Raw genomic sequence first — 27,411 nt, 5'->3', positions numbered from 1 at the left:
AAACATAGTAAAATTTTAGATTCAATCGACGCGTTTGTTGTTGGAAAATTTGCGGTTTTCCAATTATTTTAACATGGCTTTAAGAGCAAACTCTATTTGAATCTTTGGTAACGAAAAGCTGGTGCTCGCGATATTTCTGTATTCCGCAGAATGTACTTGTTTCTATGACGTATTTTCCCGCGCGCTTACTAATGTACGCTTAATATAATAAGTTTGTTTTCCCGCCTTACATATATATATATACAATACCGTAACGTAAAACTCCCATTGGGATTCGCGGTACCGCGCTTATTTCTCTCTAATGATCGTGTATTCGCCTCGACCCTTTTACCAGCCTCTGGAGAATCCAGATTCGTTGATATTTTCCTCAATATGAACTGTTGTTTCTGCGTGCTTTTAAGCCTTATCCAATGGATAATCTCGTGCCGGTGCCTTTTCCCGCGTTTTATTTATTTATTTATTTATTTATTGGAGGGATAGGGTTGCTAAGCCAAATTGACTTATGTGCAACCCCCCAAAAGCATTAAGGTACAACAAATGAACCGAAAAATATTAAATTATTAAAGTCAGGCGTTGTCCAGGATCCAAGCCGTTATACTGTGACGGAAAGTGGTAGAAGATTCCAATGATAACAACTCCTCAGGTAACGAGTTCCAATCATTGATGACCACGAGTAAAACTTCTCTGCACGAGGCGGAAGGCGCGCGCCAAAATATTTCACGCCCATATACTATAATTCCGCCGGTTTTGTTTACTCATCAGGATTTTTAACGGAAAATATTGTTGTAACGAGGTAAACACGAGTTTATTAAAGTGCTAGTCTCACCTAAAAAAATTAAAACGGTCGAATTGTTCGAAGATCTACTTTTACAGGGATTGAAATACGCTGATTTTGAAAATATCTATGAATAATGAACACTTTTCTTTTCGGTTTTGTGCAGTTTGAAGTATTTAAAGGCCGACTTCCATCGAAAAGAGTTCTAGCGAACTGAAAATCGAGCATCAAGACTAACAACATGCCGATTTTCGAATCCCCGCTGGGTCAAAAGTTGGAAGGGTTCTAGCTAACTGAAAGCCGTGTAATGTGGTTCTAACCAACTGAAGATACGCAATAGAGAAGTTCCTTCAGGGGAAAGCAAAAATTCGAGAGGAAATAAATTTAAAGGCCGACTTCCATCGAAAAGAGTTCTAGCGAACTGAAAACCGAGCATCGAGACTAACAATGGAGCGACCGTGCCGATTTTCGAATCCCCGCTGGGGTAAAAGATGGAAGGGTTCTAGCGAAATGAAAGCCGTGCAATGTGGTTCTAGCGAACTGAAGATACACAATAGAGAATTTCCTTCAGGGGAAAGCAAATTTTCAAGAGGAAATAAATTTAAAAGGATTTCTATTGTTCATCTTCAGTTCGCTAGAACCACATTGCACGGCTTTCAGTTAGCAAGAACTCTTCCAACTTTTGACCCAGCGGGACTTCGAAAATCGGCACGGTCCCTTCATTGTTAGCCTCGAAGCTCGGTTTTCAGTTCGCTAGAACCCTTTTCGCTGGAAGTCGGCCTTTAAAGGGATTTCTATTGTGTATCTTCAGATTGCTAGAACCACATTGCACGGCTTTCAGTTAGCTAGAACCCTTCCAACTTTAACCCCAGCGGGGAATCGAAAATCGGCACGGTCGTTCAATTGTTAGTCTCGATGCTCGGTTTTCAGTTCGCTAGAACTCTTTTTGATGGAACTGAACTACTACCTTTTTCTTCTGAATACACTGCGTGCAATCACTTTCTAATGATTTTGTACAAATTGGATTTTTTTTTATATAAACGTGTCTTCATTTGGGCATTTTAATTTGACAGTTTCTGAAAAACTAGCGATTATTTTATTTCTTTGGTGAAACTTTGGCATATTTCTAAAACTCTACACTTTAGCTGGCATGTCCAAAAAGATGTCATTAGATTTTTTTTTAATTTACAGGATAACATCTGTTGTAATAATTAGTCGCGATGGACATTTCAATATCGAATTCTTGTTTATATTGTTGAAAATTATTCTTACCTATAAAACGAACAACCGAGTTCAGTATAAGCAACAACGGAAGTAGGAAAACAGTATTAAAGATTATATACGAACGTCGAACGTTATTAAAAGCCATTTAATCCAAATACTTTTAAACACCAAGGTTTTAAAACACTCGTTTATGTCATGGTTATAAAATGGTTAAATATAAAGGTGTCGGTATCATCAATTTAAGTTTCGGCCAAAGCTTCGACAGCGAAACAACATATTCCTAAATTTCAAAACGACGTTACGTTCATAGACATTAGGATTAAACGTATTTCTTTGTTACATAGGCATAAATATATAGGAAAAGGTGTATACCCAATACCTGATATTTCTGATAGCTATGAATTTCCCTATCGTGTACTGTATAATTTAGCGTTGTACACACCCCCTCCCCCTGTTCCTTTCCCAAAATTTAATTAGCCCATTTCTCCCCGGTATACTGCTAAAGCGTAAGCCAGCTGCTCTGCCAACCGGGGTCCGGAATTACGTAGGGAAATTGAGGAAACTGGTCCTTGTATCCGTTTAAATTGAACCAATAAGACGGAAGTGTACCCTTGAACAAAGATTTTCCATGTATCGCCCTGGTTTGATGCGTTGGTTCTATTTCCGTGAATGAAAAAGGTGAATTTAGGGTTAGGGTAACGATATATGCTAAACCTAACTATGTCCCTAATTCAATAAACATTCGTATGTCGTATATATATATGCACTGGGAAACAGGGGTTATAGTTTCACGATGTGACATAAGACGCCCCCTGGTTTTAGACACACTAAACAAGTTGACTAAAGTTATGTTTTTAATATCAGAAAATATCCCCAAAGTTCGAAACTAACTAGTTACTAAATACTTCGAGGGGTCCAACATTCCCAAAAAAAAGCGTACGGGATTTCGTGATTAAACCAAAAATTTTGTGATTTCACGATTTCGAAAAGATTTTGTGATTTCTTCTTCGATTTCATGATTTTTTCTTTGATTTCATGATTTCGGGGTTTTTTCTTTGATTTCGTGATTTCGGGGTTTTTTCTTTGATTTCGTGATTTCGACAAAGATTTCGGGGTTTCTTCTTTGATTTCGCGATTTTGCCACAGACTTCATCTTTGATTTCGGGATTTCGTCAAATATTTCTTTTTTGAGTTCGCGATTTCACCAAATGTTTCGTGACTTCTTCCTTGAGTTCACGATTTCACCAAATGTTTCGTGATTTCTTCCTAGAGTTCACGATTTCACCAAATGTTTCGTGATTTCTTCCTTGATTTCGCCAAAGATTTCGTGATTTTGTGTGAAAGATTTCGAGATTTTGCAAGAAGCGTACGGCATTTCGTGTGAATATCGGGCCCCTCGAAATATTTTAGCAACTTAAGCCTTGGCTCTCCAAGTTACTGCTAAAATTAATACATCCTTGCCTTTCTCTATATAGTTTATTATATCTGGTCCATCAAGTAGATTCTAGCATGGCGTGCAAAAATTACATACAAGGTATTAACATTAAAAATGACCCCTTCATAAAAAATAGATCACCTTAAGGTGTGTAACGGAACGGTGTTTTAGCAAATAGAGTGGGGTCACTAAGGTTGAACTGGCCGGGTTTGAAAAAAAACGCAACGTAAATGACCGGCTGTTAGAATTCCCACCAAAGAAAAAAGAAAACCGACATGTTAGGCTTAACGTGGCTCGTTATATCTATCAAATTTCATGGGCCCATTATTTGAATCGGGTGCCCATATCCACTTAAAAATTCAACAGATGGTTGCGTCATTTGCAGTTGGATTGATTGGGAGTGACAGGTGTTAAACCACGCGTGAGAAAACGCTTAAATAATTGGGGTTTTTTTTTTCAAACGTGAAATTTGCAACATTTGGTAAGCTCTTGGGACCTTACTTGTGCTAGTTAGATACGATTCTTATGAAACTTGGGGCGATTACCAAACTGAATGCTTAGTATATTTTAATGTCTTTTACTTGGGTCTATGATAATTATAACATAAGTTATAACCAATTAAAACCTGGTATATTAACAAATAATCATTTGGCTACTGGGAATGCATTTTGTTAACACGTGGTCTTATTTCGATTTAATCAAAGTAGATTACCGTGGATGGGTCTAAAAATTAGTAACCAAAATTTAATATCCGGGAAAGCATTTTTACGTAATTAACCGCTTTAAACAGGCGCTGTCCAACCTATAGAGGTCAAAGGTTAAAGCTACGACCCTTCCTCGTCCTTACTAATCGCATTAAGTAGCTTTGGCGAGGTAGTGGTTCGGGTCCTAAAAGGCAAGGCGGTCATAATTAAATTAAAAAGTTGACCAACGGGAAAAGGAGGCTAGGAGTAAAAATCCTTACTTGTTAATTAAATTCATTTTCAAATTAAGCTCCCACCCCGTTTTCTTCGACTCATAACTTTTGTTTAACAAATAACTTTGCCCTCCTCGGCAAACCCCGCTCATTTCCCGCCAAAACCTGGTCCTTTAACTGAAAAGCCCGCGTTTATCGCGGGCGCGCGCTTTTGGGCTTCGCGAGATTTTATAAGCCGTTTTCCCGCATGGCTCTCTAGCTGGCTACTGGTAATTCATTACGAGAAGAATGCAAATTATTCGAGGCGTTTGTGAGAGGAACGCGAAACACTCCTTCGCAATTCAAACACCCTCTTTTGCACCTGATAGCGTAGCTTTAGTTTTAACAATAACAAAAGCAAATGGAAATAGTGGAAAGTAAGGAAGTATAAGCGAAGCGTGATTCACGGTGTCTGTGTGCTAACGAAAAGGATATTTACGTTCCCTCTCCGGGCTCTCCCAAGGGGAACTAGAGGGAAAAATTCGCGTATGAGTTCTAAAGCTTACTAGGCATTTTGAAGTGTTGCCCTGTGGTACGCTTTTTCTCGCCAGATGTCGCTATAACCATACCCCAACACCCATCTATCTTTACTTTCTGTTATCTCACTTTGCCTTTGATAGTAGCGAGGTCGTTGATAAACTTTACGGAAAAGCAGTGGGATCTTGTTACACGAGCCAAAGTAGTTTATACTATTGCAGAGTTTTATATTGTACGTATTGCATTCTCAGGATGAAATTTATTATTTTTAAAAGCTTTTCGAGCTCGTTTTCCACCTCAGAAATTCGCCATAAATATTAAACAAAAAAATATATAACTTTGGATGTTTCGAATATTTTAGCTTCGCCTTTTCAAAGAACTGAAAAATTAGATAAAATACCGATAAATTTCTCTTTCTCTAGTAAATTTTAGTTTAAAGGGATAGTAGCGACTGTTACTATTAACTACCAAAACCTTATGATACCTAGTTAAAATTAAACACTTAAAACTACTCCTTTAAATGAGAAGGAATTTATGATTCGCTTTTAATTTTGAAAGAAAATCCTGCGATCAAAATAAACGTGAATTGAAAAATATTTTTTGTTTTATTACTTTTTAGAAAAACATATCCTAAACACTTTCTAATAAATTAAATTTATTTAATTTTTTTCTAATGATAGTTAATTAAAATCAGTGATGCCACGTTAAAGTTAGTAGACATTACGTAGAGTAATTTCAACCTATTTTTTTGTAATCTGTTGTTAAATTAGACCATTGAAATTTTGTAAACATATTTAGTCCGTTTCTAATAGTAAGTCTAGGAGACTTAAAGGCCGACTTCCACGATATGGGTTCTTGCGAACTGAAAACCGAGCATCGAGACTAACAATGAAGCGACCATGCCGATTTTCGAATCCCCGCTGGGTCAAAAGTTGGAAGGGTTCTCGCTAACTGAGAGCCGTGCAATGTGGTTCTAGCGAACTGAAGATGAACAATAGAAATCCTTTTAAATTTATTTCCTCTCGAATTTTTGCTTTCCCCTGAAGGAAATTCTCTATTGTGTATCTTCAGTTCGCTAGAACCACATTGCACGGCCTTCAGTTAGCTAGAACCCTTCCATCTTTTGACCCAGCGGGGATTCGAAAATCGGCACGGTCGCTCCATTGTTAGTGTCAATGCTCGGTTTTCAGTTCGCTGGAACTCTTTTCGATGGAAGTCGGCCTTTAAGATAAATGTTGAAGATAGGCATATTTTTAAAATATGACGTAGGCCTAATATTGGTCTAAAAAGGTTCGTAAGCAACACGTTTAAATTGATATTTTTACGGAAAATGCGGTGAAAATTGACAGCTAAATAATAATGCGAGACTAGCTGAAACAAGTTGCTTGTTGCTAGAAACTGCCAAACAACTTGTAGGCCTATTTGTATTTTTGAAGCTTATCCTTTTGCTCTTAGGTAAGGTTTCCTTTGAATCCCCTATAACCTGTTGATGCGCGTGTCCCCTGCAAGGCTTGAAAAAAAAGGTGTGTGTGTGTGGGTGGTTTGAAGAGGCCTTTTTGCCTTTTGCGACGGACTTAAGGGCTATTTATATATTTTTTTGTTCGTATGTTTGTGGAATAAGCCTCTTAGCTCAACGCTTCCCGGAAGAGAAACCATTTCAATTGGACGAAACCTTAAAAGTTATTTGTAGAAATATAGAACAAGGACCTAGGCCTATAACGCGAGTACCTAACATCCTAAAAATGTTAAGTCAGAGACAGAAACCCCCCCACCCCGTTTGATCTTAGGGAGATTGCGATTTATTCACTGGATGATTAGGCTTAGCTAATTGTGCCTGGCGTGTTTTAAACTAATTAGAACCAGGGATATATTTAATTTCAGAAGTAGGAATGGAGAACGGTTAGTATTTACATCAGTCCGAGTCATAGCCCAGTATAGAGCCCCTCCCTCCAACACGTAACGAAAAGTTTAAATTATCTTATTGGCTCACTTAGACTACGTTTTGATATCGTTGCTGACGGGGTTGGCGAAAAATAGTGACGTAATCCTTTTTTACCTCTGTTGCTATGACCCGCCTCTTCTTTAATATCCCTCCTTCCCGTGGAAGGGGGTCCGGGACTTTGACGCGCGCCCAGATTACTCTGTTCTTCATCCCTACTTCTAAAATTAAATCTATCCCTGTTAGAACCCTAATTTGTTTTTGCATTTTTAATAAGGAATCGAGTGTTTCTTATCTAAAACCTCTTTCTAACGATGGAATATTATTATACCTATTATTCAGTCTCTTTTTTTATCGAAGCTAATTAAAAGAAATAAGTCTTTAAGTCTAAGATGTCACCCGACCTTTAGTTTCTTATAATTAGTCTCTCTTTATAAATTTTCAGTCTCTAGCCGAGCCGACTGGTTTGATTTGGTCAATACGAATTGGTTAGTTAGGGGTTTGTAACTAATGAGCGTCCTTGGCGGTGATTACGGCTTACAGTCCAAAAGGACCTCAGCGTCCAAAGGTCCTCTCCCCTCCCCTACACGGATTCTCTCCATGCTAGAGCTCTGGTACAACCTTTTCTATAAATTTAGGCCCTAGCCAAAAGCTATTTGCTTTGGGCCGCTCGCCGAATTAGGGGGAGATTTGGTAAACGCGTTCTAATCACTTCTGCGTAAATATCCGGGACCCCGTGCTATTTTGCATAAATTTAAAGACCAAACTAGCTAGATGCCTTGGCTACGTAGTACGTTGGTGGTAGTAGTGGTTGATGGTCGTCGTTCTAAATCAATATTTATTAGCGGATTTCGTCGTTTGTTTTATGCCCGAGAGAGAACCATCTAGGTCCATTTGGTCAAAGCGAATAGAAGGGAAAGGTCAAAGGTAACGCGCGTAACACTGCCAGGCTTTCTTATACTCCCCGCTCTTCCATTCGATTGGCTGAGAAAGTGGACAGTTTGTTGGGAACTTACTGGAAAGGAGCAAGTCGAAAACCTCATTTGTTCAGTCTTGTATTCGAGCGTGGATTAGCCCCCCGTTTTGTTTGGAAAACATTTGCAGTTTAACTATACTTAAGTTAGATTTAAAATTTTTGGTCACTCCATAATAATCGTGATTATAATCTTAATTAGACGTTTATACTGGTTAGACTTTTGACATCGTGCTGCAAAACAAGAGTGATTTTATTATCTTATTGGGTGCTAACAAAATATAATATCATTTGATGTTTGATAACTATCTTCAATGTTTTATGTAAGTAGCTCTACCTATGTTAAAAGTTAGATTTCAATTCCTTGCTAATTGTTTAATTAATGCTAAAAATTTAATTTTAATCTTATGGTGCTAGCGTTAATTTTAAAACGACAATAATTAACTTCTAGATTAGATAGATTAATGTTTAGTCTTAATATTAACTCAGATGGCAGTATGAACTATTTTTGCGTTTCTTATAAATCAATATAATCATATACCTCGTATCGTACTAAAGACGAACTAAGGAACCGGTATTTTGGGACTGAAATAGATAACATTTGGTGTATTTTTACTTAATTATTAGATTATTATTTAACTCTATTAGCAATATACTGTCCTTTTACAAAGTTAGACTCTGGGTTTAACGAATATCTTGCAAGGTCTAACTTCGGAAGTGACCACTTTGTCCAAGGGTCTCATATCGACTTCCCCGTCACTTTCAAACTTGCATCTTTGTAAAAGTCTGACGATGATTAGGAATAGGTTAGCTTTGGCCAATTTTTCCCCAACGCAATTTCGTCTTCCCAATCCAAAAGTAATATAACTGAGTAGCCTTTCTTTGGTAAAGTTACCATCCGCGTCCAAGAATCTTTCCGGTTTAAAGTCATCCGGGTTTGACCAGTATTTGGGGTTCCTGTTTATGACACCCATGTCAAACATAACAGCAGTGTTCTTGGGGATCTTGTGCCCTCCTGTTGGATAGAATTATATCGTTTGTAACTAAACTATGACGTCACTACTCCCGTAAACCGATCTTCCGTTAAGATTCGAGGGCTTGCTAAAATGCATTCCCTAAAGTGCCTACCTAGTTCAGTGTCAGTCATTGTCTTATGTGGTAAACCCAAAGGCAAGGATGGTTTTAGACGCAATAATTCCGTCAGAAATGCCCAAATGTAGGGTAGTTGAAGTCTGTCTTCTTGAAGTACCATGCGTTCACCTGTCATCATGAACGAATTATATGCCCTATCTCTTTTTGGTATTTTAAAACCTACTTCCTATCTTATCTTGAATTTCCTGGTACATTTTCTCCTGGATTTCCGGGTATTTTACCATGTACCTTATACCCCATTCGAGTGTTCCACTTGTTGTGTCAATACCGGCTGTAATTAGTCATTTTAAATTGTCATCAAGCGGATAAAAATTGAAGCCTTTCGTTTAAAACACTACCTTAAGTAATTATAAGTAATAAATTTAGGAGGTAACCTTATTTACCATTGAAAAGGTCAGCAACTATCATCATGAGTGCATTATCAGTCATGTACTTTAAAAGACTCGAGTCCTCCTTGGCCGCTTCCTCTCTGGAAGCCAACAGGGCGTCCGAAAAGTCCCTAATTGTCCCGGATTGATAGGTATCTAACCTGTCTTGAAATCCCTTACGTAGAATTTCAAATGACCCTTTCATGCATTTTCTCATCTTGAATTCGGTTCTTAGATAAAATGGCCGAAGTAACGGGATGAAGTCCACTGGAAATCCATTTCCAACAATTCTTTTAAGTTCCTTGTTGATTGCCCGTAGTCTAACGAAGTCTTCGCTATCCATTTGGTACCTTGAGAAAACATATCCGAAGTTATGCTAGGATGTAATATTCCATAACATTCAAACGAACTTCTGTCCGAATGACGACATGGCTGATAGACTTAGTATCAGCAAATATAGATGTTCAACTGGATCGTATGATTTCCCTTCTTTAAGCATCATATTTACAATCTCGTCTGTAGTTTGTACGACTCTCTCGGGCATTTTGTCGTTTGCGACGTATTTCCGTATGGCAGTGTGTCCCAACTTTTTTTGGGTCTCCCATCCCTCGCTGTAGTCCACAAAAGCAATGTCATTTCCGTTGTCCAAAATCATTTCGGCTAGAAATAGTTGAAATAGACAATTTTAAGCCGTTAAACCCCATCACACTATCGATAAGTATGGGTCCCAAGGATATTTTGCTACTAGAACTCGTATTTTATAAAACTGTTGAGTGGCGTCTCCTGGTGGCGGGTAATTCGGGAAATATACTTTTGTCTTTAAAAGGAAAAACGAGACGTCGCGTGAATAGAAGCTCTATAAAGCGATCCTCTCTATACGACTGGCGGATACGTCAGGTTTGGAGACGAGGCTTTGAATATAGATGGCAGCAGTCTCTTTAATTTCGTCCCTCAAGGACAATGTCGATACTATAAGGCCCTCACAGTACAACCATACTTATGGAGAGTACTATAGTTTTAACTTACTAAAAGCGAGCTTTACTCTCCCTGCAAAATCGATTTTCTTTGATAGCAAGGCTTCCTTAGATAATTCATAATCGGTAACAATTACGAACGGTAAACTGCCAAATCTAACAGTGAAAATATCTCCGTATTTTTCTCTGATTGCTTTGAATACATTGGAACTGTTTTCCGCTCTTATAAATGCTGTATAAAATTGAGTTTGACTTTCATTTAGACAACTTTGAAGTATTTTGAAATCAAGCTTACTTAAAATATTGCCTAAAATTGGCAAAGGAAGTGGCCCGGGTGGCAAGCGTTTATATTCGAGAACCCAATTAATTATTAAATAAGTTGTTACCCCTATCAAAACTGTCGCTAAGTTGTTAAAAATTACGTTGAAAATTAACTGAATCATTTTAAGTCTTTTTGGACTGTGGAAGTTGAAGTTATGATATATCTTTTTCGCTCAATCGCTAACTACATTTACATATAGTGGTTATCCTTGAATAACAAAGATTGTATTGGATTATTGTTATGGACTACGACGTACGAATTCTTTGAATGAACCTTTTCGGTGTGAAGTGTTTCGACTTCTTGCTTTTGGCCTTGGGGAAATTAATGAAATTTGATTGAAGCACGCGTGGCTCGCGTTATGGAATGGCTGTTAACTTTAACTAAAATGGTCCGTTATCTTCAAATATTACTTGGCCTGACGCCAAAATATGATGATTATTTAAATAAGATTAACATTTTTGTCTGCATCTAAAATTGTAGCTAAGTTATCTGCAGTATAATTCTTTGATACAAGCTTCAGAACATTAAAGAGAGCGTGTAGCGATGTAGGGTTCAAACAGGTTGATTTTCTTCGTTTGAAAATGATGAAATAGACTCCAAAATGTTAATAAAACTCATGAAAACATTTCCTTTGTTTTATATAACCGATCTTCTATGTTGCTGATATTTTAAGATCAGGGATAGATTTAATTTTAGAAGTAGGAATGGAGAACGGTTAGTGTTTACTTCAGTCCGACTCATAGCCCAATATAGGGCCCCTCCCTCCCACACGTAACGAAAAGTTTAAATTATCTTATTGGCTCACTTAAACTACGTTTTGATGACGTTGCTGATGGGGACGGCGAAAAATACGTAATCCTTTTTACCTCTGTCGCTATGACCCGCCTCTTCTTTCTTACCCCTCCGTCCCGGGGAAGGAGGTCCGGGACTGCGCCCACATTACTCTGTTCTCCATTCCTACTTCTAAAATTAAATCTATCCATGTTAAGATAAAATAAATAATTGATTAATTTTTTTTCTTTTCAGAAATTCACATTTACGAGACTAAAGAAAGACAACATCGTGCAGTTAAGTCTGGAGATAAGATGTGAGTAGATTATTTTAATTAAATTTTATATTTTGATTAGATAAAAATATCTCAGGTGACAGTGTAAAGTTATTGAATTTCTCTCATAAATCAATATATATCAAGGATGAAATGTAGAGTCATCCAATTAGACTCTGGGTTTAACGAATATCTTGCAAGGTCTAACTTCGGAAGTGATCACTTTATCCAAGGGTCTCATATCGACCTCCCCGTCACTTTCAAACTTGCATCTTTGTAAAAGTCTGACGATGACGAGAAATAGGTTAGCTTTGGCCAATTTTTCACCGATGCAATTTCGTCTTCCCAATCCAAAAGTAATATAACCGAGTAGCCTTTCTTTGGTAAAGTTACCATCCGTGTCTAAGAATCTTTCCGGTTTAAAGTCATCCGGGTTTGACCAGTATTTGGGGTTCCTGTTTATGACGCCAAAGTCAAACATGACAGCCGTGTTCTTGGGGATCTTGTGCCCTCCTGTTGGATAGAAGCTATGACATCACCACTTCGAGGGCTTGCTAAAATGCATTCCCTAAAGTGCCTACCTAGTTCAGTGTCAGTCATTGTCTTATGTGGTAAACCCAAAGGCAAGAATGGTTTCAGACGCAATAGTTCCGTCAGAAATGCCCAAATGTAGGGTAGTTGAAGTCTGTCTTCTTGAAGTGCCACGCGTTCACCTGTCATCATGAACGAATTATATCCCCCATCTCTTTTTCTTATTTTAAAACCTACTTCCTATCTTATCTTGAATTTCCTGGTACATTCTCTCCTGCATTTCCGGGTATTTTACCATGTACCTTATACCCCATTCGAGTGTTCCACATGTTGTGTCAACACCGGCTGCAATTGATCATTTAAAATAGTTAAGGCTTCTATTTAAAACATAATGAATACCTTACTTACCATTGAAAAGGTCATTTACTACCATCATGAGTGCATTATCAGTCATGTACTTTAAAAGACTCGAGTCCTCCTTGGCCGCTTCCTCTCTGGAAGCCAATAGGGCGTCCGAAAAGTCTCTAATTGTCCCGGATTGATAGGTATCTAACCTGTCTTGAAATCCCTTACGTAGAATTTCAAATGACCCTTTCATGCATTTTCTCATCTTGAATTCGGTTCTTAGATAAAATGGCCGAAGTAACGGGATGAAGTCCACCGGAAATCCATTTCCAGCAATTCTTTTAAGTTCCTTGTCGATTGCCCGTAGTCTAACGAAGTCTTCGCTATCCATTTGGTACCTTGAGAAAACATATCCGAAGTTATGTTAGGATGGAACATTCCATAACATTCAAACACACTTCTGTCCGAATGACGACATGGCTGATAGACTTAGTATCAGCAAATACAGATGTTCAACTGGATCGTATGATTTCCCTTCTTTAAGCATCATATTTACAATCTCGTCTGTAGTTTGTACGACTCTCTCGGGCATTTTGTCGTTTGTGACGTATTTCCGTATGGCAGTGTGTCCCAACTTTTTTAGGGTCTCCCATCCCTCGCTGTAGTCGACAAATGTTATGTCATTTCCGTTGTCCAAAATCATATCGGCTAGAAATAGTTGAAATAGACAATTTTAAGCCGTTAAACCCCATCACACTATCGATAAGTATAGGTCCCAAGGATATTTTGCTACTAGAACTCGTATTTTATAAAACTGTTGAGTGGCGTCTCCTGGTGGCGGATAATTCGGGAAATATACTCTTGTCTTTGATAGGAAAAACAAGACGTCGCGTGAATTGAAGCTCTATAAAGCCATACCTCTCTACTCGGTTCTGGTTTAGAGACGAGGCTTTGAATATCCAGTACACCCATACTTATATGGATAGTGTTATAGTTTTAACTTACAAAAAGCGAGCTTTACTCTTCCTGCAAAATCGATTTTCTTTGATAACAAGGCTTCCTTGGACAATTCATAATCGGTTACAATTACGAACGGTAAACTGCCAAATCTAACTGTGAAAATATCCCCGTATTTTTCTCTGATTGCTTTGAATACATTGGAACTGTTTTCCGCTCTTATAAATACTGTATAAAATTGAGTTTGAATTTCAGTTAGACAACTTTGAAGTATTTTGAAATCAAACTTACTTAAAATGTTGCCTAAAATTGGCAATGGAAATGGCCCGGGTGGCAAGCGTTTATATTCAAGAATCCAACTAATTATTAAATAAGTTGTTACCCCTATCAAAACTGTCGCTAAGTTGTTAAAAATTACGTTAAAAATTAACTGAATCATTTTAAGTCTTTTTGGACCGTGGAAGTTGAAGTTACGATATATTTTTTTCGCTCAATCGCTAACTACATTTACATATAGTGGTTATCCTTGAATAACAAAGATTGTATTCTATTATTGTAATGGACTACCGGAAATGACGTACGAATTCTTTGAATGAACCTTTTCGGTGTAAAGTGTTTCGGCTTCTTGCTTTTGGCCTTGGGGAAATTAATGAAATTTGATTGAAGCACGCGTGGCTCGCGTTATGAAATGGCTGTTAACTTTAACTAAAATGGTCCATTATCTTCAAATATTACTTGGCCTGACGCCAAAACATAATGATTATTGAAATAAGATTAACATTTTTGTCTGCATCTAAAATTGTAGCTAAGTGATCTGCAGTATAATTCTTTGAAACAAGCTTCAGAACATTAAAGAAAGCGTGTAGCGATGTAGGGTTCAAACATGTTGATTCTCTTCGTTTGAAAATGATGAAATAGACTCTATAATTTAATAAAACTCATGAAAGCATTTCCGTTGTTTTATATAACCGATCTTCTATGTTGCTGATATTTTAAGATCAGGGATAGATTTAATTTTAGAAGTAGGAATGGAGAACGGTTAGTGTTTACTTCAGTCCGACTCATAGCCAAATATAGGGCCCCTCCCTCCCACACGTAACGAAAAGTTTAAATTATCTTATTGGCTGACTTAAACTACGTTTTGATGACGTTGCTGATGGGGACGGCGAAAAATACGTGATTCCTTTTTACCTCTGTCGCTATGACCCACCTCTTCTTTCATACCCCTCCGTCCCGGGGAAGGGGGTCCGAGACTTTTGACGCGCGCCCACATTACTCTGTTCTCCATTCCTACTTCTAAAATTAAATCTATTGAGATAAAATAATTGATTAATTTTTTTTTATTTTCAGAAATTCAAATTTACGAGACTAAAGAAAGACAACATCGTGCCGTTAAGTCTGGAGATAAGATGTGAGTAGATTATTTTAATTAAATTTTATAATTTGATTAGATGAAAAATATCTCAAGTAACAGTGTGAAATTATTGCATTATATCATAAATCAATTTAAATAATCGAGGATGAAAGTAGAGTTATCCAATTAGACTCTAGGTTTAACGAATATCTTGCAAGGTCTAACTTCGGAAGTGATCACTTTATCCAAGGGTCTCATATCGACTTCCCCGTCACTTTCAAACTTGCATCTTTGTAAAAGTCTGACGATGATTAGGAATAGGTTAGCTTTGGCCAATTTTTCCCCGACGCAATTTCGTCTCCCCAATCCAAAAGGAATATAACCGAGTAGCCTTTCTTTGGTAAAGTTACCATCCGCGTCTAAGAATCTTTCCGGTTTAAAGTCATCCGGGTTTGACCAGTATTTGGGGTTCCTGTTTATGACGCCAATGTCAAACATGACAGCCGTGTTCTTGGGGATCTTGTGCCCTCCTGTTAGATAGAATTACATCGTTTATAACCAAGCTATGACGTCACTACTCCTGTAAACCAATATTTCCAAAGTGCCTACCTAGTTCAGTGTCAGCCATTGTCCTATGGGGTAAACCAAAAGGGGCCGCTGGTCTTAGTCGAAATAATTCCGTTAAAAATGCCCAAATATAGTGTAGTTGAAGTCTGTCTTCTTGAAGTGCCATGCGTTCACCTGTCATTATGAACGAATTATATCCCCTATCTCTTTTTGGTATTTTCAAACCTACTTCCTATCTTATCTTGAATTTCCTGGTACATTTTCTCCTGCATTTCCGGGTTTTTTACCATGTACCTTATAGCCCATTCGAGTGTTCCACATGTTGTGTCAACACCGGCTGCAATTGATCATTTAAAATAGTTAAGGCTTCTATTGAAAACATAATGAATACCTTACTTACCACTGAAAAGGTCATTTACTACCATCATTAGTCCATTATCAGTCATATATTTTAAAAGACTCGAGTCCTCCTTGACCGCTTCCTCTCTGGAAGCCAACAAGGCGTCCGAAAAGTCCCTAATTGTCCCGGATTGATAAGTGTCTAATCTGTTTTGAAATCCCTTGCGTATTATTGCAAATAACTCTTTCATGCATTTTCTCAAACTGAATTCGGTTCTTAGATAAAATGGCCGAAGTAACGGAATGAAATCCACCGGAAATCCATTTGAAGCGATCTTTTTATTTTCCTTATTTATTGCTCGTAATTTAACGAAGTCTTCGCTATCCATGGTATACCTTGAGAAGAAATATCCTAAGTTATATCACCCTTCAGGAAATCATGCAATATTCCCAATTATTTTTTTGAGACTGACTTTTGTCCGAATGCCGACATGGCTGATAGACTTAGTATAAGTAAATACAGATGATCCACTGGATCGTATGATTTCCCTTCTTTAAGCATCATATTTACAATCTCGTCTGTCGTTTGTACGACTCTCTCGGGCATTCTGTCGTTTGCGACGTATTTCCGTATGGCAGTGTGTCCCAACTTTTTTAGGGTGTCCCATCCCTCGCTGTAGTCCACAAAAGCAATGTCCGGTCCGCCGTACTCCATAACCATATCGGCTAGAAATAGTAGTAGAAGATAAAAACCTTAAACGGCAGACCCATACTTGTGGGAAGTGTTATAGTTTTACGCTTTAACTTACTAATAATGAGCCTGGGTCTTCCCGCAAAATCGATTTTCTTTGATAACAAGGCTTCCTTGGACAATTCATAATCGGTAACAATTACGAATGGTAAACTGCCAAATCTAACAGTGAAAACATCTCCGTATTTTTCTCTGATTGCTTTGAAGGCGCTGGAACTACTTTCCGCTCTTATGAATGCTGTAAAAAATGGAGTTAGCTCCGCAACAATTCAAGTATTTTAAAATCAAACTTACTTAAAAGGTTGCCTAAAATTGGCAATGGAAATGGCCCGGGTGGCAAACGTTTATATTCAAGAATCCAACTTATTATTAAATAAGTTGTTAGTCCTATTAAAACTGTCCCTAAGTTGTTAAAAATTAAGTTATAAATTAACTGAAGCATTTTAACCCTTTCTCTCTCTCGACGTACTAAGTTGTGCCGTTACGCGACTAACGTAGTGGTTATCCTTGAATGTTGAAGTGTATATATATATATATATTTTTTTTTATTATAGTCTTATATAAACAGAATGCTATGACTCTTGCTTATATAAGAAATGTAATAAATAAACCTTTTCGTTGTAAAGCTAGAAGCTTAGTTGCTTGTGGCCTTGGGGGAATTATTAAAACAAATATTGAACAGCGCCTTGCCTTGCGCTATGAAATGTGTGGGAGGTACGTGGGGTTGATTATAATTGAAATGGTCCATTATGATCGTATCTTATTTGGTCTTACGCCAAAAGATAATGATTTGTTATTTGTCTAAGTGTGATATTTTTGGTTGTACCTTCAATTTCATAAGAGTTCTGTTATCAAAACGTGTAATTGAAATCGTTTTTGGGCAAATAAGTCTTAAAAATAACCTTGAAAACCTTTCAACTATTTTTACATCTTCCCGCAAATTCGACTAGTGAGTCCACTCATTGGCCATACTTTCAGCCAACCAAAGAAGCGCTTTAAAGGGAGAGTGAAATGGCCATTCAGCTGACAGCGTCCGCTTTTATTCTGGTGGTCGCTAATTGGCTAGTTCCCTATGGCAATTTTTATTATTAATTATTGTCCGCCCATTTCATCCCCCCCCCCCTATGAAAATTATAACAGTTCAGTGTCCCTTTGGATTTTCTCCGATTGTACAGACAGAACATTGAAGTAGCGGTTAGGAAATTACTATTAACGTGAAGCGATAGTATGATCTTACCCAACTTGTTATGGAAGAAAATTATACCCGCCCATCCCTAAACGAAGATTATACTACAATTAGCCTGACGTATGTGTTTGACAAATCAAACCCAGAGTGGTGTATTAAATAAATTGAAAAAAAAAACGATATATAAAAAGCTTAAAAATGAAGCTTTATTGAACTTTTCAAACACTTTACCTGAGAAATTAGTAAGGAATCCTCTTCTCTTTCGGCCCCCACCTTCCTTGTGCCCCCTTGTTGTTGTTTATGTTCAAACTTTATTTACTTTATTGAGAAAACTTCATAAAAAGATAAACAACAAAATTTAAACAATGGACGCCAAAAATTTGGGGAGGGAAAAAATTAACTTTTTTTTTTCTTCTTAAGAACCAATAATACAAAATTCAAACAAAACAGAAAAAAAAAATTACAGTAGTTTATATATTTTTACATAATTGATTCATAATTTGTTTTTCTTTCAAATTACACTCTTTTTCTTTTTTTTTATTTAGATTTCTAAAAATGAATTTATCAATACTTGGTGTTTTTTTCCTTGTTTTTTTTTTAGAAGTCCCTAATTCAAAATTATACAAAAATAATTAATTAACCTGGTGAAATCTTAAAATCCATTTCTTGATAAACTAACAAAGACAAAGATTTTACGAGGAAAATTTTTTTTACAGTATCTAAATATAAGATGATCAGTGATAGGTCAAGGGATAAGGGACTGTCCATGAAGCGATAATGATAATTTTATAGTGTTTTTTTTTCTTTCTTTAATTAATGAAGGTTTCAAATCAAAGATTTTATTTTTATATTTTGTACCTATAGAAGGCCTTTTCTTTTCTCTGTTTTTTTAAAATCTCAATTAAATTTAACTATTTTTTTTTTCCTATAGATTTTATAGGATCTTCTCTCCTAGGGGAATTGGGGGAAAGGACCTATGTAATAAGTTTAAAAAAAAAAGTTCAGAATTTTCGAGCAAATTTTTATATAAATTTTTAATTTTTTTTTAATTTGCCCAAATTTTTTTTTTCGAAAAAAATTGATAAGTGGAGTAGGTGTTATATGTTTGCGGGTTGGGCATGAGGGGGCGGATTAGTTTGTAATGCTGAGGATAAGAAAGCTAAGTGTCCTTTAGGACATTTATTAGCGTAGTGTCCCTTCTCTCCGCATTTGAAACACGTAACTTGATCAAGGGGTCTGAATATTTTGGGGCCAGCCGCGTTTTCATGATGAGGATGGTGATGATTTTGAACAACGTTCACTTGAGCTTGAACGTTTTGTAGATTATGCATTCTATTAATTTGTTGTTCTTCTCTGAGTTCAGCAGGCATCTTGTGACAAGCTACGGCTTTATGTCCCGATTCCCCGCAATAATGGCAAACTATATTGGATTTTTTGGTTAAAGTAGTCGGGTCCAAGACGGGAAGATCAAATTTGGGATGCATAAACTTGCAGTTTGGCCCATCAGGGCAAAAACCACATAGATAATTGATACAGAGCACTCGGCGCGTGTGCCTATGACGGCAATTAGGCCCGTGTCGACAAAAACCCCTGTCATACCACGGGCAATCTCTAATTTTGGCTTCGGGATCGATGTGTAGGAAGGGACATTCTTTATTACTGCAAGCGTGAAATCTCGAGTAAAAATAACATTCTGGCATTTTAGTCATGTCATATTCGTGAAGAAATTCGCATTGATCTCCCTTTTTACATAAACCCCTAAGCCAATGCTTACAAACGACAGTCCTATCCCCTTTAACGTGTCGAAAGGGGCAAGCTGCCCCCTTACTGCAAGCTCCTTTAGTAAAAAAACCGCAAACTGCTGCCCCAGATTTGTCCATACCGGGAAAAGGCAAGGGTAAAGCGCCTAATTGTTGTTCTAATGCTACTTCTATGTCAAACTTCATGTTTCCGACGCCCGAAAGAAGGTCTTCCATGTTTAGAAAACAAACGTATTTCGTTTATTCAAACTTTTCTATACGATATTAATTACCAATCTGTACAATTTTCATTAATTTTTCTTAATTTCAAGCCGTTTATACATATTACTCGCAAACACCGCCAACACACGCGCCGCCATTTTAGCCTCGACTCTTTTAGGCTTAGCAACTTTCGACCGGGAAATAAGCGCTTCAATTTTTGAACAGAAATCTGAAAGCACAATAAAATTATAATTTATGAAAATAAACCTTGTTTCTTATAAAACAGATAGAATTTTATAATATTTTAATGACACATTTATATTTCTGAGTTTAATATTGTTCAAAATTGGAATACGTGTCTAGTTTTATTTTGGCTTATTTCCCTTTCTGCCAGCTTTGAGCTTTCTGCTATTTCTGTACTCATGGTTTGCACTTTTGCAACTTCCAGCGTGTACGTATCGCGTTCAAAGATTTTAACACATCGTAATTAGAATTACATTAAATTAAAATTAGATTAATTAATCCACTTTTATCCTGCAACAACACAAATTACCTTCCAAATTAATATAAATAATGGCTGTGAGTATTTTAATACAAACCAAGATGACCATAATCTGAAAAATTATGCCAAGGCTTAGCGTAAAATTTCCATATTTTCTTTTAAAATAATAATTAAAGCCACCTAAAGGAAAACAAGCCACTAAAGGCCAAAAACAAATATACGAAGAAAATAAGGAAACAATTAAATTTTACGGATTAATGTCAATAGGAACTGAGGTAATTAGCTTGTTTGTTTAAGCCTAATAATTAACACATTCTAACAACAGTTTAACAAAAATAGGCTGTGTACCTTATTATAATGGCAATATTTTTCATGGAATCCCTAACATTTTTTTACTTGGTATACTTAATCAAAGTTATTTAACACCATATACGAATGACTGATATGTCTTTTACAATACTGTAGTGTCTAATAGCCTTAACTGTAGCTATTTACGCTGGAGTTTTGCAATTTATGTCTTATATGGCTAAAGCTACCTTTAGTGAGAGTGGAGCTTTATTAGACGGGGGAATTGATTTGAATATGGAAGCTGGAATTTCAGAGTAAATTTTGTTTCTTAATTCATTTGGGAACCATCCATTTCATGAACTCATGGGTCATGATATTATGAAAAAAAAAAATTGTCTTTCAGACATCTTAAAGACTTGGTGATTCTCACCGCTGCTGTACAATTATTATCACTTCTCAGCAATTATTTCTGGCTGCTATGGCTAGTGGTTTGTTCATTTATTTTCTTTTCCTTGTTAAGAAATTCAGGGTTCATAAGCTAGGAAATATTTCAAGGAAGTTTATTTAAATTATTTCTCTTAAATCCCACATAAACTTAAGCACATTCTTTCTTCCGTGTATTGTGTAATGAAATAGGCTCCTGTTCGAGCTTTTTACATGCTCTGGACAAGCGTTCTATCCCCTTGGTTTTTTCAACCTGCCCCAGAAGTTGATGAGAAAAAACAAAAGAAAATGGAGAGAAAAATGGCCAAAAGGCATTGATATCTTCCTTTTACAAATCCTTTTTTGTACAGTGTACATACCTTTTGATAAAGTGTACTAATTAAGATTAAATGGGAAAGTTATTTATAACACTTGTGTTTGTCATTTTGTAAATTTACCTTACTTTGGGTCAGTTTTTAATATTTGAAAATGGAGGGTAATAAAATAAGCATACATACCACATTTCTACTTTATGATGACATCGTAATAGTGAAAAAAGAACCATATAAATGTAGCCACAATGTGATGTCATAATGGCAGGGCCCCCAGAGGTCCTATAATTCCTATAAAATCCTATATTTTTAAAACTGTCCTAGAAAATCCTATAATTTTGGCTAAAACCGCCAAAAATCCTATTAAATCCTATAATTTTGGCTAAAACTGCCAAAAATCCTATTAAATCCTATAATTTTGGTTAAAACCGCCAAAAATCCTATTAAATACTATAATTTTGGCTAAAACCGCCAAAAATCCTATTAAATCCTATAATTTTGGCTAAAACCGCCAAAAATCCTATAATTTTGGCTAAAACCGCCAAAAATCCTATTAAATCCTATAATTTTGAAATTTACGCGATTTTTAAGTAACCCATCAGTTAAACCAGGACTAGGGTTTCTATTTATGCTAATCTCTATGGAGCTTAACATTACGAGGTGGATAATTTTTTGCGAGTTAGACCCAAGGTTTCGCGACCAAGGGGGTACACTTTTTAACAACCTAACTTTACAGCACTAGCAAAGGCTGAAAAGGTATAGTATCTCATTTCTCGTAGTGCAAAGTTAAGTTGAACTTTTTGTATAGGTTTTATAAAAAATATTTTTAAAGCGCGTGCTGGCTCACGCGCTACATTTTATTAAAATTTTCAATTCAAATCTCGCGCGCAAATTCACCATTATATATTCTCAAATTAAGGTCACGTGACATTTTGGGCCTACTTTTTGTCTCGCTAAACCCAAGGTTAAAATGATCACGATGAAATACCTGGAGGTTTTTTATAATTATCAGCTAGTTTCACGCGGTTTAAACGTATATTTAGCATAGTGTGCTTTTATACAGTGCATTGTATTTCCCGACCATTCCAACTGTAAGTTATGATTGTGTTTGACGAGTTCCATCCTCCTAGGTTTGACAATTCCAGAAGTAATTTATTTCCTAAAAAAAACGCTTCTCCTCAAAAAGGACCAGATATTAGACAAAAACGAGTTTTGCTTCGCAGTCCTTAAAAAACTGCATTTATACACAATCCTTGGTGACACTTTTTCAAACCCACAAAGGGGGGCCAGAAATTAGAAATTATTATACGTATTGCAGTTTGAAATTAAGTTTAATCAGGAGTTCATAATAACCCCCCTTCGGGGGGGAAGTATGAAACTGGCCATAGAGCTAATGGTAAAAATCGCGAACAACAAGATTTTGTCGTTGCGCATAGAAAGGATTAGCCTGTTTATGGACATACAACCTTACAGTATATCGTAGTGTTATCTATGCTCCTTGGTTTTCGCTACAAAACTTCCGTTGGCTGGGATCTCCGTCGAAAAGAAAAATGGCGATATGGTGGACGTAGAAACACGTTGCAATTCTTATATTAATGATACTGGGAATAAATTTGTCCTAACCGTTTTAATTTAACCACGGAATTCTCACTCACACATATCACAACGAAACATCATTGACGATCGTTTAAATGTTTTGTAGAAAACTAGAAACCCCGACTAAAACTTCTAAAAGCCAACTTCTTAGCCAAGGCTTAATTTACACCGTTCCGACAGAAGCAGACGTGAGCCATTTTCGCTCCCAAAATCGCAAGATAAAAATAGTGCTAAACCGGAAGTGGGCGCTAAAAAATGAGGTAACTATTTCTTTGGGAGTTAAGCGGTGTATGAATCCGCTGAGCTTTATGGCGAAACTTTGTTGTTACGGGCTTTTTAACCAGTTTCGTACTTCGGGTTATTATGAACTCCTGGTTTAATCGATATGGGAAATTTGGTTTAAATCGCGTAACGATTGTTATTATTAGACATTTTACAACAAAAACGGGTATAAATGCGGCGTTTCTAAAATCTCTGGTCAGAATTGTCGCGCGTCTATTGGGCTAAAGGTTAGTTACAATCATATACTTAATAAGTTAATAAGTAGTACGCGATTAACGTAAATAGCAACTAGGGTAGGGATGTCCTCCATTTTTCAAGATGGCGGCGGATTACAAAAATATTTCTTAATGATCATCTACTAGTTAAAAATAACGTCCCTGCGAAATTTCAACTTCCTAAGTAAAGAGGTTCGGTCTGGGCGTTAAATTATAAGTCAGTCATGACGATATAATTGTGGATGGAGCTAAAAAGAAAGTGGTAATCTTTCCGCATTCCCAAAATAGTCGGCTTCTTTTGTGTCTGTTTCCGGTGTCCTTTTTCCGCATTCTCCAATTGCGTCTGTCTGGGGAATGCTACATTCTTGGGGAAAGCCCTCCTGAAGGTGGTTCCCAACCCGTTGGTATGTAGTATCTACACTGCTAAATCGGCATCCTTGAAGTTAAGCAAGCCTCGCAGCTGGGAAACCCCACCGCGCCTGCGCCCAGACTTCAAAGCTCAAAGGTGCCGCCGCGCGCGTTCCCCTTCCGAATACCGTGGAATCCTCGTGGAGTATATATTTGGAAATAATGTAAGTTGACCATAAAACCCTATAAGAAGTTTATGATTTAGGCCTTCGCGTTAGAGACAAGTTTAACGGGAATTTTGCAAATAACAGTATTTTTTTTTAATAAAAATAATAAATTTTTATCGTAATGGTGGAATTCATAAACGTCAGACGAAACGAAATTTAATATTATTATTATTATATTACGCGCATCGCCCTGCCTTTGCCTGTACTAAATAAGTGTTCTGTTCCACCCTGAAAAATTAAAATGCTAAAAGCTCATTTTGTATTTGTTCGCCTTAATTATTTGATATGGATAAGTTTTTACTAGAACATATTCTATACAATTTCGTACGATCACTGATCCAATTTTTCCTAGCCAACTTTTTTGGTGTCTCAACTTATCCAGCGTCTATTCACACGATCCAACTAGTTGATTCAACTCGAGTTGACCCATCAAGCTGAGTCAAAAAGTTGGATCGTCTGAAAGAGCCTTAAGAAAGCGGAGATTTGACATTTTCCATAATTTTATTCTAAGTAAAGATTACAATTTACACCTGTACATAGCGTAGACATATCTTTTCCCAACAAAATATATTTATCGTGCTCTCCTAGATTTTCATTAATTGTTATATCTATATTATAACAACTACCTACCGTTACCCCATCAAGGTTGTTAATTAATTTTAATGACCCATTAATTATCTAGAAAACATCTAAAAATTAATTACAGGCAGTGATTATAATTCACCACTATCAACCAACCACACTTAGATATTAGTTTTAAATTTATACCAATTCATTCCATCTGCATGGGAAAGTTTCGTTTGGTTTAGTTTTTCATTTTCTTTTTTTTTTACAAACACCTATACACAGTTCTTTATATACAAGTGATATATTTTAAACTGACTTTATTAATTAATTAATTTAATACTATTTAAGTCAGTTTTGGCAACACTCTGGCTAGCCTCAGATTAAACCTCAAATTTAGAAACAAACAATATTATGCTTAAAAAGTTTGTAATAACAATTTATTTCTAAATACATAATTTACTGAATTATATTAGTATTCTTAATAAATTAGGCCAGTCTATTTTATAAACTCCGTAAATTTGAAGTTAAAACATATTTGAATTTTATACCAGGTATATTTTTACACCCAAGGTTCATAAAAACCCAAAAACCTTGATAAGAGTTCAGGGAAGTTTATTTTTAACTATAAATATAGCAGAAGTAAGATGAGACTAGAAGTAAAGAGCTCTAGCATTGGTAGTAAATCCTGGCACTAGTGAACAAATTTGTGGATTTTATGCCGCTTCCATCGCGCCTACTCTAGAGAGAAAAAAATTGGCAGAGTTCCAAAAAAATTTCCTACCCCCTTCCCCTCAACCTAAAGCCGCGGAACACGGACGCGGGTACTTGAATCTAGTTCGGCTGTCTACCGCCGCGAGCGTCTCACGTTTTGGTGGGAAAATTCCGAAACCGCTACCAGATGGCCAACCGTTGGTGTGTTATCAAGAATATTCACTTTCGCCAAGTGAAGAATTTGGTTAGCTCAGTACTTCTAGTCTCATCTTACTTCTGATATAGTAAAATTCGGGGGAAATTGTGAGGTTAAAGAAAAAATAGTTCTTGTTTCAAATATTTCTGTGAACATAACGGGGAAATCGGGTTTACATTAATTTATAGACTTCTGAATTTTAAACAGGGATTCAAACAAATTAGATCTTGGTTTGCGGAAAATGTTTATAAAATCAAAGGTGCCGTTAAAAATAAATTCATTAATTGACAGATTTTTCTTAAGCCAGTTTTTGGAAGATAGATTTTAAAAGTTAATCAAATTAATTAATAAGATTTTTAATAAAAAAAACTTGAAGAAGTTCCTCCCCCTTTTACTCGCTGAACGCGTCTAAATTTTACACACACTAACATTTATATATTTTCATTTTTTAATATGGTGCATTTATTTAAAAATTTAATTTTTATTAATTAATTAAGTAAGTAATTAACCGTGAATCAATTTAAAACATAACCCCATAACGTCGACCCAAAAGAACCACATCAATTTAAAAACTATAATTATCATAAATACTTTTAAAAACACGTAGATTTAACATAAATAGTATCACAGTTTTCTTCTTAAATATATTTTTTTTTTGCTTATTTTCTTTTTTCTTTTTAATATTGATGTTTAAAACATGACATAATTTAAAATTTGTTGTTGTTGTTTACCAAAAGATGGGTGGGATTTTCAAATACCTAATTTTGTGCCTTTATCAGCGGCTCAATATGAAACAAATTAAATTTATTTTTAATTAATTAATGATTTTTTAATTATGATTTGACAACGTCGGGGATTCGAAAAGTTTCACATTGAGCTGATTTACATAAACTGGTATTTGAAAAAAATTTAACACTTAATTTCAAATTTATTTTTTTTTTCTTTTAAATTTAAAATGATAGAATTGTCCACGAGATCCATTCATTCTACAAACTATACGAAACATTTTGTATGTTTTGTTTGTTTATCCATCTATTCTATAGCACTTTTATTTATCTAGGCACACAAATGTTTATTTTATTTTTTTCTTTTTTTCTTTATTTTTGTTTTGTTTTTCGATAATTGGTTGTTGTTGTTTTGTTTTGCTTCTGACGTAGATTTAAATGTTAGTTAGAACGTCCGTTTTAACTAATTTTTAGACGGTAGTTAACGGGTGGAATGTTATTAATTTAAAAACTATAATTAGTTTTAACTTTTCACGACTATTTGGGGCGGGACTTAATCTCTTTAGAAAATGTGATCAACTTTTCTTATTACTTCAAAACAAATAGGTTTAATGATAACTTAATTTCATTTAAATATGGGGATAATAGCTTTAAGTAAAACTCTTAGAATTTAAACTAAAGATTAATTTTTAAGTAAAACTCGTGAAAAAAGCCACAAAATAACACTTTTTTCTTTGAAAATCCATAGAAATTCCAAGGAGAGACGAAAAAATTATCTTCCATTAAACCCCGCCCCTTTAATAACGTCACTATTACTCGTGCAAGTCTGTTAACTATAACAATTGACATTATAACAATGGTTAACCTCGCGACTCCTTAATCCTTCCACGGGTATATTACTATATTTATATATTTAATTATGTCCCTAAAATCTATAAAAAACATAACTTCCACGTCATATTTTCGTGATTTAATAATTAAATCTAGTTTTGTTTTTAATTCCCAAATTTTTTGTGTTGTTCTATATAAGGTGCTCCGTCATAAAAGGTTTATTACATTATTTTCTTTTTTCTTTTATTTTTAAAAAATCCTTTTAGACAATTTTTATTTAACTTATTTATTGTTTTTTTTTTCATGACTGTAGAGTAACCGAACAAGTTCTTTATATAATTTTAATTAATAATTTTACACTTAAATTTAATCTTTAAAACCCCGTAATTAAACTTATTAATCACTAAAAATTATTATACAAAATAGATGGGGGGTTTCCCCAAAAGTCCATTAAGTCTTGAAGTAAATTAAACTTGTCCGATGTAACGTAATGTAGAAGTTCTTCAATCCAAATTTCACTTTACTTCGGAATTCTAAA

At 35.8% G+C, this 27,411-nt stretch overlaps 6 protein-coding genes and 1 long non-coding RNA gene across 10 annotated transcripts in view; 2 read left to right on the top strand and 5 right to left on the bottom strand.

The window, feature by feature from the left end:
* LOC149651432 (uncharacterized) overlaps window positions 1-27,411 on the top strand; it is a 260,536-nt gene that overhangs the window by 194,310 nt on the left and 38,815 nt on the right. For both annotated transcript variants that reach the window (XR_016371214.1, XR_016371213.1), the window contains 2 exons: window positions 11,621-11,681; window positions 14,823-14,883. This is a non-coding gene — a long non-coding RNA (uncharacterized LOC149651432). The remainder of the gene's footprint in view (window positions 1-11,620; window positions 11,682-14,822; window positions 14,884-27,411) is intronic.
* On the bottom strand, window positions 7,711-10,313 carry LOC149651438 (cytochrome P450 1A1-like). Its single transcript, XM_089847103.1, has 6 exons — window positions 10,044-10,313; window positions 9,709-9,958; window positions 9,314-9,648; window positions 9,094-9,201; window positions 8,907-9,038; window positions 7,711-8,793 (listed from the first exon to the last, which is right to left on the bottom strand). The coding sequence occupies exons 2-6, from the start codon at window positions 9,951-9,953 to the stop codon at window positions 8,450-8,452; spliced, it is 1,164 nt and encodes a 387-aa protein (XP_089703229.1). The 5' UTR covers window positions 9,954-9,958; window positions 10,044-10,313; the 3' UTR covers window positions 7,711-8,449.
* Window positions 12,554-13,198, bottom strand: LOC149651437 (cytochrome P450 1A1-like). Its single transcript, XM_089847102.1, has 2 exons — window positions 12,974-13,198; window positions 12,554-12,913 (listed from the first exon to the last, which is right to left on the bottom strand). Exons 1-2 carry the CDS (start codon window positions 13,105-13,107, stop codon window positions 12,571-12,573), a joined length of 477 nt encoding a protein of 158 aa, XP_089703228.1. The 5' UTR covers window positions 13,108-13,198; the 3' UTR covers window positions 12,554-12,570.
* LOC149651436 (cytochrome P450 1A1-like) lies at window positions 14,812-16,752 on the bottom strand (the record flags this gene model as incomplete). Its single annotated transcript, XM_089847162.1, has 6 exons — window positions 14,812-15,356; window positions 15,436-15,567; window positions 15,623-15,730; window positions 15,794-16,128; window positions 16,206-16,441; window positions 16,483-16,752. Coding segments are annotated over 6 exons (1,425 nt in total), but the record flags the coding sequence as incomplete, so codon positions are not given.
* On the bottom strand, window positions 17,854-19,819 carry Clp (Cleavage and polyadenylation specificity factor subunit 4). Its single transcript, XM_089848354.1, has one exon. The coding sequence runs from the start codon at window positions 19,643-19,645 to the stop codon at window positions 18,767-18,769; it is 879 nt and encodes a 292-aa protein (XP_089704480.1). The 5' UTR covers window positions 19,646-19,819; the 3' UTR covers window positions 17,854-18,766.
* LOC149651434 (transmembrane protein 208) lies at window positions 20,037-21,272 on the top strand. The gene is made up of 6 exons (XM_089848367.1): window positions 20,037-20,209; window positions 20,309-20,407; window positions 20,472-20,531; window positions 20,598-20,734; window positions 20,824-20,908; window positions 21,057-21,272. The coding sequence occupies exons 1-6, from the start codon at window positions 20,204-20,206 to the stop codon at window positions 21,180-21,182; spliced, it is 513 nt and encodes a 170-aa protein (XP_089704493.1). The 5' UTR covers window positions 20,037-20,203; the 3' UTR covers window positions 21,183-21,272.
* The window catches only part of LOC149651433 (sodium-dependent neutral amino acid transporter B(0)AT3), a 40,268-nt gene continuing 37,182 nt past the window's right edge, over window positions 24,326-27,411 (bottom strand). For all 3 annotated transcript variants that reach the window (XM_089848331.1, XM_089848333.1, XM_089848332.1), the window contains exon 13: window positions 24,326-27,406. In XM_089848331.1, coding sequence (XP_089704457.1) covers window positions 27,389-27,406 — 18 coding nt within the window. In that variant the 3' untranslated portion in view covers window positions 24,326-27,388. The remainder of the gene's footprint in view (window positions 27,407-27,411) is intronic.

This window comes from Phalangium opilio, unplaced genomic scaffold (assembly GCF_054372755.1).
Source record: "Phalangium opilio isolate 3A_F unplaced genomic scaffold, DU_Popi_V2 ptg000082l_1, whole genome shotgun sequence".
Lineage (NCBI taxonomy): Eukaryota > Metazoa > Arthropoda > Arachnida > Opiliones > Phalangiidae > Phalangium > Phalangium opilio.
Note: the sequence above shows the minus strand (reverse complement) of the source record. Positions and strands in the feature narration are given on the sequence as shown.

Coding starts and splice junctions, on each gene's coding strand:
- LOC149651438 (XM_089847103.1), bottom strand. CDS start 9,953: ATGATTTTGGACAACGGAAATGACATTGCTTTTGTGGACTACAGCGAG. Junction 9,039..9,093: donor AATTCAAGATAAGATAGGAA/GTAGGTTTTAAA, acceptor TCATGATGACAG/GTGAACGCATGGTACTTCAA. Junction 8,794..8,906: donor AATGACTGACACTGAACTAG/GTAGGCACTTTA, acceptor TCTATCCAACAG/GAGGGCACAAGATCCCCAAG.
- LOC149651437 (XM_089847102.1), bottom strand. CDS start 13,107: ATGCCCGAGAGAGTCGTACAAACTACAGACGAGATTGTAAATATGATG. Junction 12,914..12,973: donor ATGTCGTCATTCGGACAGAA/GTGTGTTTGAAT, acceptor TGTTTTCTCAAG/GTACCAAATGGATAGCGAAG.
- Clp (XM_089848354.1), bottom strand. CDS start 19,645: ATGGAAGACCTTCTTTCGGGCGTCGGAAACATGAAGTTTGACATAGAA.
- LOC149651434 (XM_089848367.1), top strand. Junction 20,408..20,471: donor TAATGTCAATAGGAACTGAG/GTAATTAGCTTG, acceptor TAACAAAAATAG/GCTGTGTACCTTATTATAAT. Junction 20,735..20,823: donor ATGGAAGCTGGAATTTCAGA/GTAAATTTTGTT, acceptor ATTGTCTTTCAG/ACATCTTAAAGACTTGGTGA.